Source organism: Phalacrocorax carbo, chromosome 16 (assembly GCF_963921805.1).
Source record: "Phalacrocorax carbo chromosome 16, bPhaCar2.1, whole genome shotgun sequence".
NCBI lineage: Eukaryota > Metazoa > Chordata > Aves > Suliformes > Phalacrocoracidae > Phalacrocorax > Phalacrocorax carbo.
Window position 1 is genome coordinate 12,275,116 of NC_087528.1, and position 16,267 is coordinate 12,291,382.

Here is a 16,267-nt window from a genome sequence, read left to right on the forward strand (position 1 = left end):
GCACCCCTCTCCCCGCTCCGTCTCCTCCTCCCCACCCTGGTGATGAGCCCCGCTAGCCGTCCTTAGTGCAGAAACCTCCCCGTACCATCTTCATCTTTGCTATCTCTCCTTTCGAGCTGGAAGGATGGAGCCTCCTTGCTCGGCATTGCTCAGCTGCCGTGTCTCAGGCCAGCTGCTGCTCAGCCCCTGGGGAGGCCAAGTACCCGTGAACATCAAGAGGCTATTCCTAATCTTTGTTTCCTGCCTTTTAAGCCGCCCTGAGGCTATTTGCATGGTGTCTCTCTCATGCTACGGCAGTTTAGCTTCCATCAGTGCCTTGGGGAGGGATTTTATCAGGTGGCTTTTGCAAATCCAGATTGACAGGGACACCCACTTCCCCCTCGGCTGTGGATGCAGGGATTCCTCCAGAGAGCTTGAGGTCTGCCTTCCTCCGCAAAAACCACGTCAGTCCCTCCCTGCTATACCTACTATCACTCTGCTACTCCTATCTTTCTTTGCCCAGGAGGGATGTCAGGCCTCCTGATCTGTAATTCCCTTCATCTCCTTGAAGATCTTGGAATTTAGTGTCACTTTTTTCCCCCTCTGGTACTGCAGGAGCTCTGAGCAGTCAGTACCAACCACAGATAATAATTTAGCAATTTTATGCTTGAGTTCCTCTGGGGCTCTGGGCAAATATCAGCTGATCTCAGCAATTTGATTCAGTATTATTCATTTTATTGACAATTTCTGAAGCTTTGCTGCCAACAGTTCCATTTAACTGGGATCCATCGGCACAGCAGCCCTGAAGAAAGGTGCTGGAAATATGTTTGGGATAAGAATATCTTCCCCAGGTTTATCCAGGGGCATCCCCACTGCTGGAGCTGTCAGTTAGAGCCAGGATGCAGGGAGGGGCCGTGGCTGTGTTGGCTTGAGCATCCATCTGGCCTCGCACAGGCCAGGATGGGGGTGCAAGAGCATCTCTCCTCCCTGCCCACTCTGGTCCCACACCCATCAAATGTAAAACATGTTTTTTCCAGAGAGTTCCCAGTGGTTTTATATTTTCACATGACTTTTCACAACAGAAAGGAGATCCTCAATGAGGTCAGTTGGAAAGCTTGCTCTCTGCCACCGTGACGGCTGCATATGCGCTTCGCAGCTCTCGGTGTGCAAACCATGCTCCGGCAGCAGCTCCCAGAGCCTTCACGTCCCTACAACAGTCTCCAGCCCTGTGATGCGGTGGTGGCCATGCCAGCGTGGTCCACCCCCCCGCGCCCTTCCCCAAGGCTTGGCTTGCACGGGGTGCCTACCAGGCAGGTCCTCTGTGCCCCAGGGACATCCTGCCCACCCTGATGGCCTGTGGAGGGACCCCAAACCCCACCCTGACCTGCGGAGCATCGCCCCTGAACCAGGCAGAATTCCCGTGCTCCCTCGGTGTGCCTGAGCCGCTGGGCAGCCGGGACCCAGCATATCCCGGGGGGTTTGGTGGCTCCCCCAGCGCTGGTCTCCGTTGCTGGCCATCCCAGCGCCCTGCCAGGTGCCGCCTGTGCTGACTGTGCCTTTTGGTCCCACAGGCGGAGCGAGGTGACTTCAGGCATTACATCATCCCCTTGCTGCACACGCTGATGTACACCTTGATAAAGGTAACCTACCGCGGGCTTCACTGGGGCAAGATCCAGGGAAATCAGGGGCCACCTGAAGTCACTCAGCATCTCTTCCTGTGCTGAAATACGTACTTGCCCAGCAAAGCCCTGGGACTATCATGGGTGGACTCAAGTGTACACTTCCCAGTGTGCTGTTTGATGGCTGAGACATGGACGGGAGTGACACGTCCTTCCAGCTGACCCCCTTTTCTGAGGTGGTTCAGGAAGCCACAACCTGGCAAAAACATTTGCCCACAGCCCTGGAGGTTTCCAAACTATTGCAGGGCCTGATCCTGCTTCCTACATTGCATTAAATCCAGATTGAATTTGGCGTAGCTCTGTGCCCTCCCACCCTGGGGTCTGTTGTGGGGAGAGCACCGGTAGGGATCGCTGCCTGTGGCATCTCCCTATCTGCCCCTTTCTCGCTCCAGGCTCCTTGCATCTCTGACGAGCTCTGTGGCAGAGTGTACGATTTCTGTAAGAAGCTGCTCACCCTGCCCAAGCCTTTCTGCACCATCGGTTTGGACTATGCCATCAGGCTGAAGATGGAAAGGACAGCACCAGGTATGAGGGCTCCTCTGCTCTGCCCGTGCATGCCGTGGCGAATGGCTTGGGTCCGCGAGGCAACGGTACTGGGGGTTTTGGGGGTTTCCACACCTGAGCTGGCCTTTGCCTAATGCAGTGAGCCATGGCAGGGATTTCTGCAGGGGGCTGGCCAAAGGCTTGGGGGTCTTATGGATGCATTTGGATGGGAGGGTTCCTCTCTCCTGATTTCAGGCTGCTGAGCCTTAGTTACTGGCAGAAAACCTTGGCGTCCTCCTGCTGTCAGTGTAGGCACCACCGGGTCAAGCCCAGCCCATCTAAGGCAGGTATATGTACACCCTCTGTCTAGATGGGAAACAGGGTGGTTGTGCTCCTGGCCTGGGCATCTCAGTACATTTTGTGGAGGTCTCCTTTTTGCAAAGTGAAGGCTCCGTCTGAGATTAAGTTGCAGGCAGTCCAGCATGGGCTCTCCCTTCACTACCTGTGCATCAGGTTTTAGACACAAAACCATCACTAGCTTCTGCAGAGAAGCGTCCCTTTTAGAAAGCAAGCCAGAGGACAACTCTATTTTCCTTTTTCTCTACATTGCTCAACAAAGTTCTTGTTAGTTTTCTTTAATAAGAGTCTTTAAAAGCAATCCTTTAAAACAGTGCAAGGTGCAGACACCTTGTGAGGTGGAGGTAAAATATGAGAAACCTGGTGGGAAATTAGAGAGAAAGCATCACTCTTGGTAGTCTCAACCCATCACTATCACCCCAACTCTCTTCCCTGGCACCACTTTGTCTGGACCTCCAAGGTCCACCTTTACCTCACCTGACTTCTGATAAAACAATAATTCAGTGTGGAGAGATGGGGCTCTCCAGCGGGGCTTCTCTCGGAGCACCGCGAAGTTCACAAGATGATCGCACCTGAGCAATGCGGGGTGGATGCGTCTTCCCCAGCCCAGAGCTCCGTGAGGGTAAGGTACGTCCCTCCTCATCCAGAAGTGCGTTGTGCTCTTCGTATCCACCCAAACGCTGTCCCCCGATGTGGCCCCGGCGACAGAGGCTGGGAGTCGGGCTCTTCCTCCTGTTTCCGACTCCACTCCCAAGTTCATAATCCACTAAACAAAGGAAGGGAAATACAGGAAATCATCCCTGAATAGAAGGGGTTTTCTTTTTATGTAGCACCACCTATCTTTGTCCTTGACTATTTTTAACTCTGGGCCTGATTCTTGACTCTTTTACATCACCTCTCCAGCAACGGTTGTTTGCTGACTTGGCAGACCCACTGCCAGCCTCCACAGCCGGGAGCAGCACCGAGCTGCTCCCGCGAGCTCTGTTGTTACTTCTTATGCTCTGACTGCTGCGTGTTTCTCTTCTTGCATCTGCCAGGTACCTTGTACCAAAGAATGGTCATTTCCGAACAAAGTCTTAAAAGCGACCCGTACCCTTATCAGGAAAAGTGAGTAGCGCCTCTTCTAATGGGTTGTTACTTTTATTTCTTTTATAGTCTCTAAGCGAAATCCGTCCTTTTCCTGTGCTCTGAATTAATGTTGGATGAAACAGCCCGACATAACCTTAATTTGGACATAGACTATGTGGCAGCACGTGGTCTTGGGGGACACAATTTGGCGGCATCTGGTGCCTTGCTAAAATGAGCTTTGTGTGCTCCCCCATGTGTCCCAGTTTATTACTGTTGTCCTGGGAGGCAGGAAGCCTCCCTTGGCAGGGAGACAGGGCAGAGGAGGGGAATATCAGCAGCAGCCCTTTTTCTCTGCATGGGATAATGGAGATGTGAGCTGCTCGTACCAGCCCTGATGTCAGGAACGGGATGTCCTCGTCTCATCTCTCTCTTTTCCCATCCTGCCTCACTCAGGATTTTCATCTTTGCCGACCCGGAGCTGCTCTCCGAAGCCATCTGCAATGCGCTGGTCACCGACACGAAGGCAGCTCAGGTCTCCCAGAGCCCCCGGGCGTGTATGTGCTATGTGATCATCCACACCATGCAGGCGGCCCTGGGCGAGGGCTGCGACGTCAGCGGCTTGAAGGGGAGCCTCCAGGTAACCGGCATCACTTCTGCGGCACCACCTATGCTTTTCCGATGGTCCTGCTCTTGCTGGACACCGCGGAGAGGGGAAAGGCTTTTTGGCAAGTGGAAAGACCCCCCAGCTCCTCACTGCAGGTCTCCATCCCCAGCAGCCCCAGTGTTACTTGCAAGGCTGGGCTATGGGCAGAGCTGGTGCTAAACTGAAAAATTCAAATATAAAAGAGTTGCTGCAGCAGGACCTAGAGGTTTTGAATTTTCAATTTGAGTCTTCAGTTTTGCACGCAAAGCTGGGCTCTGTGGCTCAAATACAGGCTCCTCTGTGAGCCACTGGTCATTGCAAAAACATCTCAGTGGAAATGTTTCAACCAGTTTTCATCCAAAGCTCCTTCAAGAAGCTGTGGGGCCACAGTAAGGCAACTGCCTGGTTCAGAAAGGCAACTTTGCAGGGGCTCTCAGCAATTTCCACTCCAAGGCCACCTTTGTGTGTCTGCCTTCTCCATCTCCCAAGGGTCACTTGAGCTGCCAGCTCTGCTGCTGACTGCCCGACCTCATGGCAGCTGGGAGCACAGTGCCCGTCAGCTGCAAACCTGCCAGAAAAAAGCTTTAAGCAGACAGTACAGCCAGCATCTCTCCTCCTCCAGCCTTCCCCAGGGAGAGGATCACAGATTCACAGAGTGGTGGGGGTTGGCAGGGCCCTCTGGAGCTCACCCCGTCCCACCCCTGCTGGAGCAGGCACCCCCAGAGCAGGGGCACAGGGCCGCGTCCAGGTGGGGGGTGAATGTCTCCAGGGAAGGGACCCCACAGCCTCTCTGGGCAGCCTGTGCCCCTGCTCGGGCACCCGCACAGGGAAGGGGTTTGTCCTCATGTTCAGGGGGAACTTCCCGTGTTCCAGCTTGTGCCCGTGGCCCCTTGGCCTGGCGTTGGGCACCGCTGAGAAGTGTTACAATATAAATATAAACCTTTTCCTGAAGAATCTAAACCCAGGTTCTAGTTTATGTAACTAAACAAAGGGTACTTGGTCTCCAGAGGAGCACAGCTGCTAAGGTTAGCATAGACGATATCCCCCTGGAAGAAAACCAACCAAACAAAAAACCCCAAGAAACCCACAGAAGATTCACATTCCTGCCCAGGATATTTTGCATTAATGCGGACCATGTATGACTTCAGTTTTCTCAACCCCATCTGAACAACATGTCTCAGTATGCTGACCTCAGCCTAATCACCCAGCTGAGATTTCATCCTGTGGTCTCAGCTCAGTTTGGATATCATTCCTGATGGGAGGACATTTGTGCAGGACTCATTTGCCCTCTTCCTGCCCCCTTCCCATGGCCCTGCCCATGGAGCATCTCCTCTTTTCACACCTCCGGATGCTAATAGCTGCTACTCGCGACAGGACATGCCCACGAGCGATGTCGAGCACTGGTTCCGGCAAGTGGTGGCGGCAGTCGAGCGTGCAGGAAACGAGGCGAGCGCAGACCGCGGCCAGCACGCAGCGAGGCTGGAGAAGATTTACCACGCCATCCTCAGCTCCTTGCGAGCAGGTGAGCTCCTGCCCAGCCATGCACGGTGGGTTAGGTGAGCTGCGCAAGCTGGCAGGCCCCTGCATCACTGCCACGTCCTCGCCATTGCCCTTCTACATCTGTCCGTCCCCACCTCCCGTCTGCCTCCACCTCAGCAGCGCCCATCACCGGGTTTGGGTCCTTGCAGCAGCCTGATGTCCAGGATGGCAAACCGCACGTGGCAGTGGAAGGTAGATTGTCACCTGAGGAAAGGGACTGTAGCAATCTCTGCTGTAAATTCAGCTGTCCTGAGGCTCAGAGACATGTCTCTGTCATTTGCAAAGGGTGTCATAGGTGTCAGCTAGGGGAGGTTGGACAGACTCCCCAGTGCTCTGCGGTGTAAGATACATCCTGCCACGGCCTAGGCTCGGGAGACACTGTGCACAACTCCCTGAAACCTCCTTGTGCTGATGTGACAGACAGCGGTACTGCCATCTCCTTCCATCCCTGGCAGTGGTCTCTTCCAGCCTGGTGCCATCAGGGCTACGCAGACTATAAAGAATGTCCCCATCCATCACAGCTCCTCACAGGAATCTGGGGTAGACTGGTGGAAGGTCCCTGCATCCCAAGCCCTTCCTCAAAAAGAGCTGGAGGCTGTTGCACTGCAAAATATGGGGAGGAGCAGTCAGTGGTGCAGGGAGAAGAGTGGGACCATCTCCTTTTGGTGGCAGTGAGCTATTGAATTGTCTCACTGATTCTCACAGAGCCCTAATGGGTTAAAAATAGCCAGTGATGGTGGGGCCAGAGAGCTCCCTTGCGTTTCAGCTGAGCTTGCCAAGGGAGGTTCTGCCACATGCGTTGGAGGCCCAGTGCTCAAAGAATGTTTTATTTATTCTGCAATCTCTCTGCTGTCCGCAGCAAAGCAAGGTCCTACACTTGCCTTTGCTGGTTTCCCCATCTTCTTTTCTCCCTTTCACTGATGGCATAGGTACCTTCTTATGGCTCAACTTGTGAGAGCAGAGGTCTGTGATTACAGCCTCAGGTTCTGGCCAGAAGGCAGCCAGGGTGGGAGAGCCCTTGGGGTCAGCACAGGCTATCTCAGCCAGTGTCTGAAGCACAGCACCGGTGGGGGTTCATGCTCCTGTGCAGGAAAACTGTCTGCTCCTGTGTGTTACAATCATCCTTGTTCCCCGCAGGCGATGCTCCCTTGGGAGGGCTGCAGGGTACACCTCTGCCCAACCCCAACATCAGCTTTCACCTCTGGACAGAAGATGACCAGCTCTGTGAGTGCCCTGGGGTGGTCTATGGCAGTTTGGATGGTGCCTGAGGCTGGGAAACCTGAGCAAAATGTGTCATTTTGTCCTGATTCTTGGGCTGTGAGTTTCACAACCACTGCCCCAGGGCCAAACTTGTGGAGGCTCGTGCTGACTACACCAGCCTGCCTTCTTATGGGGTGTCGGGGTCAGATCAGGGGATGGGGGGAGAGGGGTGAAGGAGGTGAGGGAGGGACCCCTGTGGGACAGACTGCAGCAGGATGGGCCCCAAGTACCTGACGTGGCACTTCAGGGCATGGTTTAGGAGACATGGTAGTGTTGGGTTGGACTTGATCCTAGAGGTCTGTTCCAACCTTAATGGTTCTATGATTCTATGATTTGAGTGATACTGAGCTCTCTTCATGGTGCAACGTGAAATGAGACTGAAAGAGTGACTCCTCTAGGACCTGCTGGTGGAGTATTGGCCCTCCGGTTTGCATGGGAAGAGGGGAGATAGGGCAGGACCAGGGCTCAGCCTGGGTTTGGTTGTATTTCCCTCCTCAAGCTCCCTTCTGCCCACAGGGAAGGAATTGGTGCTGTTCATCCGCCCACTGTCACAGAGCTGCGAGCCCGACGGCCTAAGCCAGGACCTGGACAACTTTGAGATCCAGGACATCATTTCAGACTGCGAGTGCTGCGAGCAGACCCGCTTCTCCGTGCTCTCCACCGACAGTGGCATTGAGCGAGATCTACCCGTGGCAGCCGAGGAGCTCTTTACCCCTTGCAGCGCCGAGACGGAGCAATCCCGGCTCCAGAGGAAGGGTGGCATTAAAAAAAAAACATCACCACTGGAGAGCGTGGCCTTCCTGCAGGCTGGCTGCAATGGTCCCGGGGCAAAGTCCCCGGTGAAGCTGCAGAGGAGACCGGGCATCCCTGCGGAGCCCGCGGCCCCACTCCAGAGGCTGCACACTGCCCGCGTCGTGCTGCTGGGGGACGACCGGATCCTGGGGCGCCTGGCCCAAGCCTACCACTCTTTGAGGTAACCGGTGGCTTTGGGGGTCTGGGGAGAGGGAGGACAGAGTGGGGGCTTTGCTCTTCAGCCTGTTGAAGCAGCCAAGATGGCTGGGGATGGGATTGGGCTCCGGCGTTACCTGGGACAGGATGGAACCCAGGTGTTTTGCACCCAAATGCATCTGACTTCACTGGCTGCGTGGCACCATTTGGCTCTGTTGGCCCAAATGATGTACACAGGGAGTTTTTCCCTTCTGTCCATGGAATGGATTAAATGAAAAATAAATGAGGCAAGATGTTTTCCTACACAAAAGGGAAAAATCTTAAAGAAAACCTGTTTTCCAACTGGTTCTTCCCAGCAGGTTCACCTGGGGTAGGAGAGCAGCGTGGGGTGGGTCTAGGTCGCAGTGCCAGTGGCAGCCTGGGGAGCAGAGCTGGGAGCAGAGGGGACCACCGGTACCAGCCCAGAGCCTGTCTGTGGGACACCCCTTGTGTCCATCATTTCCCCTTGCTTGGTTTGGGAACCCAAGGGCCTTACTGCCATCCTGGGCAAAGGAGGTACGCATGGAGGGCACGTGCTTCTGTCACAGAGCAGCTGCCGTCTCCTGGCACCTCCCAGCCTTGGCCAAGGGCCGTTTACCTCCACCTTCTCCTTGTGACATGGCTATTTATTTTTCAATTTCAAGGAAGAGAGAAACACGGCGAGTTTTCCTGACTCCCAGGCTGAACTTGCAGTTCTACTACATCCCGGTTGTGACGGGGCAGCCAAACACCTTGGCCGTTGCGGTGAGTCTGGGCTCGGCAGCTCTGGGCGCCAGCTGCCAGAGGCTGATGGTGGTGCTGGAGGAAGAGCTGGGGCGGGGGGTTGCAGGAATTCACATCCATTAATGCCTAGTTCCTAGGACAAGGAGGATGGGAGCCAAGAGAGGGATGCTGGGCTCAGCTTGCAGACTGGCTTTAGGAATCCATCAGCTCCAGAGACATTCAGGTTGCTCCAACCACCCCACCAGGTGATAACTCACAGCCTCCAGACGGTATCCAGTTCTGCTGCCATGCCCCATCTATAGGAGGATCGAGGGAGATTTAGCAAACGACTGATGCTTTTTTCACCTCCCAAACACTTAGAGGAAGCGGTCATCCCTTACTGAGGCTTTGCCTGCTTGGTTGTGACCTCAGTTTTAATTCTGCAAGTCACTACCTTGCAGTTTATCCTGGGCAAATCTCTTCCCCTCTGACAGCCTTGAGACAGCAATAAACAAACAGTTGCAGTTCTCATAATATTTTAAGCTGGCCCAGAGCTGGCTGTGAGTCCTGACAAATGTGCCATTATAAAAATCAGTATTTCTTCTTTTCATTCTTCAATTAATTTTTGTTCTTGAGCTCCTGCTAAATGAGTGCTGCAAGAAATGTTTTGCCATCTTCTCTGGACCAGGCAGGGAAGGAGGAGGGATGGGAGAGCTGCTCACGGGGCATTCACGCCCCAGCAACCTCTGCCTCATCTATGGCTCCTGTTATTTTGAGCCACGATCGTACTCTGAGCTGTGTGTTCCTCCCCCAGGACCATGCTGCCACCAGCCAAGAGGAGCTCTGCGAGGTGGCCGGGTACCTGAGCAGAGCCGACCCGTGGTACGAGAGCAACATCAACACGCTGTGCCACATGATTCCCAAGCTGGCCACCATGGTACGAAGGGAACCTTCCCACCCCCCCAGCCTGGCCCGTTTCTCAAACACACACCTGAAGATGAGCTCGTGCCCTGCAGGGCTTCTCTGTGACCCAGATAGAGAATTTCTCTCTGCAAACCCCGTCCCTGTCCCGCAGCTGGGAAGGTGCATGCGGCTGACACTGCCCCAGCCTACAAGACCAATTTGCTGTGATGGGTTTTTTTGGCCAAGGGACAGGAAATGGCAAATATCAAGAAAGAAAATGTAAATGAGGCATTTGCTGAAATACCCCCAGCTCTCATTTCCTGGCAGTTTGAGCCACCATTGATAGCCTCCAAAAAAGGCTGGTAGGTGGGCGCAAGCCTTCGCTTTTCCCATTCGCTTTGACTAGTTATGGCAGAGCAGATCAGCGCCGCCCTGGGCAACAGCTCATTGCTCATTACTTATCTAGAAAGGTGTTTGTGGCAGTGTTTTTGAGAAGTGACTGTGGCTGATCCATAATGTGATTTGTCCCCCCAGCCTTCCTCTCCGAGCAAACATCTTGTGACTGATCTGTTCATCACTGATGTGATCGCTTACTATGTCCGCATGGGCATCCAGCCTGTCTGCTTCCCGGTCTACGCCGTGAAGGTGGGTGCCGCATCCTGGTGCCTTCACGTGGCTTGCAGAGCCCCGCTGCTGGCAGAGCCGTGCAAAGTCAGTGGGGTCCGGGGGCTTTGGCAGATCTGAGCCTGCATCTCCGTGCTCCCCAGCCTGCCCCCTCCTTGCCAGGCTCCCAGGTCTAGCAACTCCCTGTAGCACAAGGCAGCCAGAGTCAGTGATCCCGGGACGGCTGTTTCAGGATCACACAGGTCAGCAAAGTGAACCCTGGAATTACCCCATAAGGAGACAGATTTCCTGTTCTGCTGGGCTCGGGTTTGCTCAGGAGCTCTGGCTCCTCCTGCTGCTTTAGATGCTGTGAGCAAACAGGAGTTTTCTGAGTGGCTTTGCCAAGCCCTCCTGTACCTTGCAGGGGCTTTGCAGGGCTTCCTGAAACACTATTTTATTTATTTCCTGCCATCTTTTCTCTGAAATGATATCAGAGTGAGACCTGGCATTTGATATGAGAGCAAAGAACTACTGTATTCGGTCATGTAACATCAACACGCCATCTGCTCCTCTGGCAGTTTTCCCCCTTCAAAGCTTAGGGTGGTATTGATGCACATATCTCCTTTTAATCTACCCATAGCCAATGTGGTAACCTATTTCAGCAAAGGAGCAGCCATTACATGTGCAAATTGACGTGTGTCTTGCAAAGAGCTGGAAGAGCTTTGGTAATTACTGGTAGAGCGTCACCAGGACTTGCATTAATAATATGTAGCTTGTAAACACTTGGAGCATCTGGTCCTCAGCTTGTGTGGCTGGGGATTTTGGGGGTTTGTTGAATTTTTATTCCACTCATTTCTCCTCCAAGACAAAAATCAAAAGCAAGCGAGAGAGTGAGTGACTCAAGCAGGGGAAGAGGAACTGACTCCAGATGCGGTTTTCAGATAGAGGCACCTAACCTACGCTGTTGTCATACAGGGTGTGATGCTGCTTCATCTGGAAACACTGAGCCTGTTTTGCCCTTTTGGTTAAGACCACTCTGTTCCTCTTTGGCTGCAGAGAGTGTTCCTGTAAGTGCGAGTCAGCTCCCACAGGAGTTGGACGTAGGGCTAGGAGTGGCTAGGAGAGGTTCTCAGGACCTTATCTTCACATTCACATTGCGGTTGGACTAGATGACCTTTAAAGGTCCCTTCCAACCCAAACCACTCTGTGATTCTGTGTGATTTTGCTCAGAACAAGCCCATGGAAATAAAATATTTAATACGTCTGAAGTGACCAGTTGATTTAGGTGTGTCAGATGGAAATTACGTGCCTTGGAGCTATGCCAGCATCCGCAGTCAGGCCTGGGAAGCTGCTCCCCTTGACCTGGGTTGCCTCTGGGTGGCCGGGATGGCCGGAACGGATTCATCTGTGAGTGTGCAGTGACACCCAGTGGCAGGGGACACCGCCCGCGGCTCTGCTGGCCGGCAAGGCCGGGGGGCTTCTGGCCGTCACCGAGCAGAGCAAAAGGAGCCCTCGCCATCCCCACAGGCGCCCTGGCTGCCTCGAGGAAGCCATGGCTTCCCTCTGAGGATGTCCCACCTGGGTGCTCTGGAGAACCTCCTGAAGTCACAAGCCCAGCGTGGCATCACAGGGCGGCTGAGGAGGAGCTGTGTCTTTAGAGATTTTCCTCTCTTTCAGATTTTCTTCAGTGACCCAGCACAGGAGCCAGCTGAGGACGTGTTCCTCACGGAGCTGCACAGCCAGGTGCCCGAGAGCCTCTCCCACAGAGGTGCGTGCGTCCCCCGGGCTGAGCCCTGCAGCAGGCGCTGCCGTCCCGCGCGGGGGGTCTGCCCGCTCCAAGTCCCACTCACCCTGCAGCCGTCACGGCCATGCTGTGGGCTGATATCCCTTGTTCCCTGATGAGCCGGAGGCCTCCCTAAACATCTCCATCTCCCTCTCGGGCGCATGACAGCGGGCTAGATCAGAGAACCTGTGGTCACTGGCTCCTGGTCTCAACCAGGTTTTGTAGACTGTAGCTTTGGTTGGCTCCATGACCCTCTGAAGTTGGACCAGCACCGTATTTTTGTTGAGGAAACAAGCTGGGCTTTACAGCCATCCCTTTCGTCAGGTATTTTCCTTGTTAGAAATTCTGCTTCCTCAAGATGCCAGCAACAGGACAAGGGTGCTTGAAGGCTGGACCATTGCAGAGGTCACATCCAGCCCTTCCATCGGTGTACCCCAGTGTCCAACGCAATGGTTGCTTGCCATTGCTGTCGGGCACAGACCCTCAAGTGAGTCCATCCCACTGGACCCATTAAGCTCACAGAGCCTCAGCTCCCACAGGCAAGGAGAGAGGGGCCGGTGTGCCAGCTCGCGACTGCTGTGCGATGGAGGGGGTGGCTCATCCCATGGGAAGACCCTTCTCTGCTGACCACAGACAGGTGGGATGAGTGGAACCTCAATCCTACCTCATTCCCTCCTTGCAGAGTTAACCATGACCAGGAAGAAAACGACTCTGGATGGCCCTGGCATAGATCTCACAGTAACATACAGAAAGGTAAGCAGGGTTCTGGGCAGTCCAAAATGTCTCTGTCCACAGGGACCCCCAGCATAGCACAGATCTCCCCAAAAGAGTGTTCAGGCTCTCCTTCTTTCTTCTGGAATTACACTCCAGGAGAGGCCAGAATGGCTGTGGTGAATTTTTAAAGCCTGTTAGCTAACCCTGCATTTGTGGAAAAAATGCCCCCAAACCTCTCCATGTCTAACCTCTCTGCCCAGGGTGAATTAACAGCGCCTTTCCTGCAGGTTGTGGTGAGCGACCGGGCGAAGGAGCTGTCAATGTCCCTGCGCTCCACAGGTCTGGTGATGAAAGCCATACCAGCCGACGAGGCTGAAGGTGGGTTCCTCCTGCTTGAGGCTTTGCAAAGAGGGTTTGCTGAGTTTTCTGGTGCTCAGTAGAGTAAATCCCACTGTAGTACTTAGTGGTATGTGCCTGCGCCGTGGGGGTTGGATCAGTGACGTGCATATATTGGCGTCACCACAGTTTGCGGCTGTGCGTTTTCTCACGAATGACGTGCCTGGAGTTCCCTGAAATGTGGGGTTCAGCAGAACCATAATCTAGGCTTAGAAACACCTTCCTCTTGCTGCAGCCTTCCTCTTTCACCTTGCCCTTAGCATAGCCTCTGAGGTTTCCACCCTGAGCATGATCCCACGCGAGCCCTTAGCTCATGGAGCTTGCTAGAGTCCTCCTTTTCTGCTGTCCTACGTATCCCAGGGATCCCTGGCCATGCACCCGAGCGTGGGATCTGGCACCAGCCCCACTGAAAGCTGAGCTGAGGTTGTACCATAGTCTGAGACTAACATGCTGCTTCTGTCGCAGATCTGGTGTGTCTGAACGTGACCCTCACCGAAATTGTTAGGATCAACCACTTGTCGGGACGATCATTCTCAGTGAGTAGATGTGGATGCTCACAGCCCTGGAGGGGTTGGCCAATGTGTGGAAATCCCTTATGACAGTGATGAAAGGGAAAATGCTCTGAGGGGGCAGAGAAGGCTTTGAGTCCACCCTGCTCAGAGAGTGATTTGCAATTATTTTCCATGTAAAAGTCTAGATTTTTGAGCCAAAGCCCCAAAAGCCATCCCTGCTGCTCAATGCTGCGCTGAATCCTGTCTCAGGAAACCCTGAAGGGCTGAGCTGCTGCTGGGGTGATTCTGGGACCCCAGGGATGAAGTGAAGAAATCAGGCTTAGCCCTAGTCACGGTGGCTCCACTTGGGTACAGGAGAGGGTCTGTAGTTTTGCGATCAACTCCATTAGCTCCGCACCTCCAGCTGCAGTGCCCTCCCAGACCCCATGCGATAATCCCCACGGAGCTCTCAATAGAGGCCATTGGAGAAATATTTTAACAAAGCGTAAACAAGAAGCAGGAACTTCAGTGAATCTAATTACCAACTCGGAAATATGGATATGCAAGAGACGGGACTGAAAACTTGGGCTCCTGTCCTTTCTGTTTTACATGAGAGTTCAAGTAGACCCCAGAGGACACGCTGTCCCATGGGAATGTGTCACTGCAGGTTGGGGGGCATTAAGTATTATTGTGCCTCGGTCATCTGGGGTTGTCCTGAAGCCTCCCATTTCTTGGCTGGTATTTTTAGCTTGCCAGCACACTTTTGCGTATTTTGGAAACACCAGGGCACTGCAGCCCGCGCTGGCCAGCAAGATACATGATGGCCCTGGAGAACAGGCCATGCCCCACATCAGACACCCCAAACCTTGCCACCTGTGCAAGCACCACCAGTTTAGAAAGTCTGCCCTTGCAAAATTTGACCAGGTTGTGATTACAGAGAAAAGACAAGAAAGACACTTCCCTCCTTAAAGAATTAACCTTGTGTCACATCTGAGGTTGAAAAAAAAAGAGGAATGTCTCATCATTTGTCCCTTTCGTACCCAGCATGCACACACCACCCATCACCTCGCAACCCCGGGAAGGGAAGTGACACTCACTGGGCTCTTCCTCCTCTCTCAACCCAGGCTGTGGCAAACAGGTTGAAAACACGCAATATCAAAATCAGGAGCACAGAGCAGAGGCCCTTCATGGTGTGTCTGGACAAGGACAGCAGAAGAACCTACAGAAATGTGATCAGGTGAGAATGCCCCACGTGCCAGGCTCTGAGCACCTCCAATCCCTTGGGAAGGGCTCCCAAGGTGTCAGAGCTGCTTCCCAGGGAGTCCTAGTCCTGATCCTCATACGTGACAAAAGACCCATGGGCAAATACAGTGCTTCTCCAGGAAGAGCCGGGCAGAGTGGTGCTCTCCTACCTTTGTGTTTTTGGGTGAGGCTGTGAAAAACAAAATGGCTTTTCCGTATTAAGTAAGGTGGTGTCATTAAGACATTACAAGGACAGGTACCTCCAGGGACAAACGGAGATCTTAGATGCTGAGATAGATGATACTAAACTAGGAGGAGCTGTGGACTCCCTTGAGGGTAGAGAGACCTTTCAGAGAGACCTCGATAGACCAGAGAGCTGGGCAATCACCAGCCATATGAAATTAAAGAAGAGCAAGTGCCGGATTCTCCACCTGGGACAGGGCAATCCTGGTTATAGGTACAAACTGGGGGATGAGAGGCTGGAGAGCAGCTCCACGGAAAGAGATCTGGGGGTTTGGGTTGATGGTAAGTTGAATACGAGTCAACAGTGTGCCCAGGCAGCCCCAAAGGCCAACTGTGTCCTGGGGTACCTCAAACACAGCACAGCTAGGCAGTTGAGGGAGGTGACGGTCCCACTCTACGCTCCATCGGTGCAGCCCTACCTCAAGCACTGTGTGCAGTTTTGGGCACCTCAATATAAGAAGGACATCAAACTATGAGTGTGTGTCCAGAGGAGGGTGACCAAGATGGTGAAAGGTCTCAAGGACAAGAGTTATGAGGAGTGGCTGAGGTCACTTGGTTTGTTCAGCTTGGAGAAGAGAAGGCTGAGGGGTGCCCTCATTGCTGATGGGTGACCTCATCACAGTCTACAGCTTCCTCATGGGGGACAGTGGAGGGAGAGGTGCTGATCTCCCCTCTCTGGTGACCAGCAACAGGAGACAAGGAAATGGAATGAAGCTTCGTTGGGAGAAGTTTAGATTGGACATTAGGAAAAGATTCTTCACTAAGGGGGTGGTTGGTCACTGGAACAGGCTCCTCAGGGAAGTGGTCATGGCACCAAGCCTGTCAGATCAAGGAGCATCTGGATGACGGTCTTAGTCATATGGTTTAGTTTTAGGTAGTTCTGCAAGGACCAGGGAGTTGGACTTGATGATCCTTACGGGTCCCTTCCAACCTGAGATATTCTATGATGCTATGATCTTAATTATATCATGGAGCTGATGCTCTCCGCACTGACTGCATTCCTCACCAGGGTATCTCAAACATATGACCGTGCGGGGGAGAGAAATCAGTCTGTGAAAACAGCAGGAATCCATGTGTCTGTAGTAGTTGTAGTGACATATGATGTGCTGGAAGTGAACAGACAGGGTCTGTGGTTCACGGTCCACGAGCCATGTAGAACATGGCTCACGTAAAATGTATATGTGTAAAATGTGAC

General features: G+C 53.5%; 1 protein-coding gene across 2 annotated transcripts in view; it reads left to right on the forward strand.

The window, feature by feature from the left end:
• PIK3R6 (phosphoinositide-3-kinase regulatory subunit 6) overlaps positions 1–16,267 on the forward strand; it is a 37,318-nt gene that overhangs the window by 19,390 nt on the left and 1,661 nt on the right. For both annotated transcript variants that reach the window (XM_064467045.1, XM_064467043.1), the window contains exons 5-19: positions 1,551–1,619; positions 2,051–2,183; positions 3,536–3,605; positions 4,020–4,203; positions 5,584–5,731; positions 6,886–6,972; positions 7,525–7,981; positions 8,640–8,739; positions 9,512–9,634; positions 10,135–10,245; positions 11,881–11,971; positions 12,669–12,739; positions 12,988–13,078; positions 13,562–13,632; positions 14,712–14,824. In XM_064467045.1, the coding sequence (XP_064323115.1) occupies positions 1,551–1,619; positions 2,051–2,183; positions 3,536–3,605; positions 4,020–4,203; positions 5,584–5,731; positions 6,886–6,972; positions 7,525–7,981; positions 8,640–8,739; positions 9,512–9,634; positions 10,135–10,245; positions 11,881–11,971; positions 12,669–12,739; positions 12,988–13,078; positions 13,562–13,632; positions 14,712–14,824 (1,919 nt within the window). The remainder of the gene's footprint in view (positions 1–1,550; positions 1,620–2,050; positions 2,184–3,535; positions 3,606–4,019; positions 4,204–5,583; positions 5,732–6,885; positions 6,973–7,524; positions 7,982–8,639; positions 8,740–9,511; positions 9,635–10,134; positions 10,246–11,880; positions 11,972–12,668; positions 12,740–12,987; positions 13,079–13,561; positions 13,633–14,711; positions 14,825–16,267) is intronic.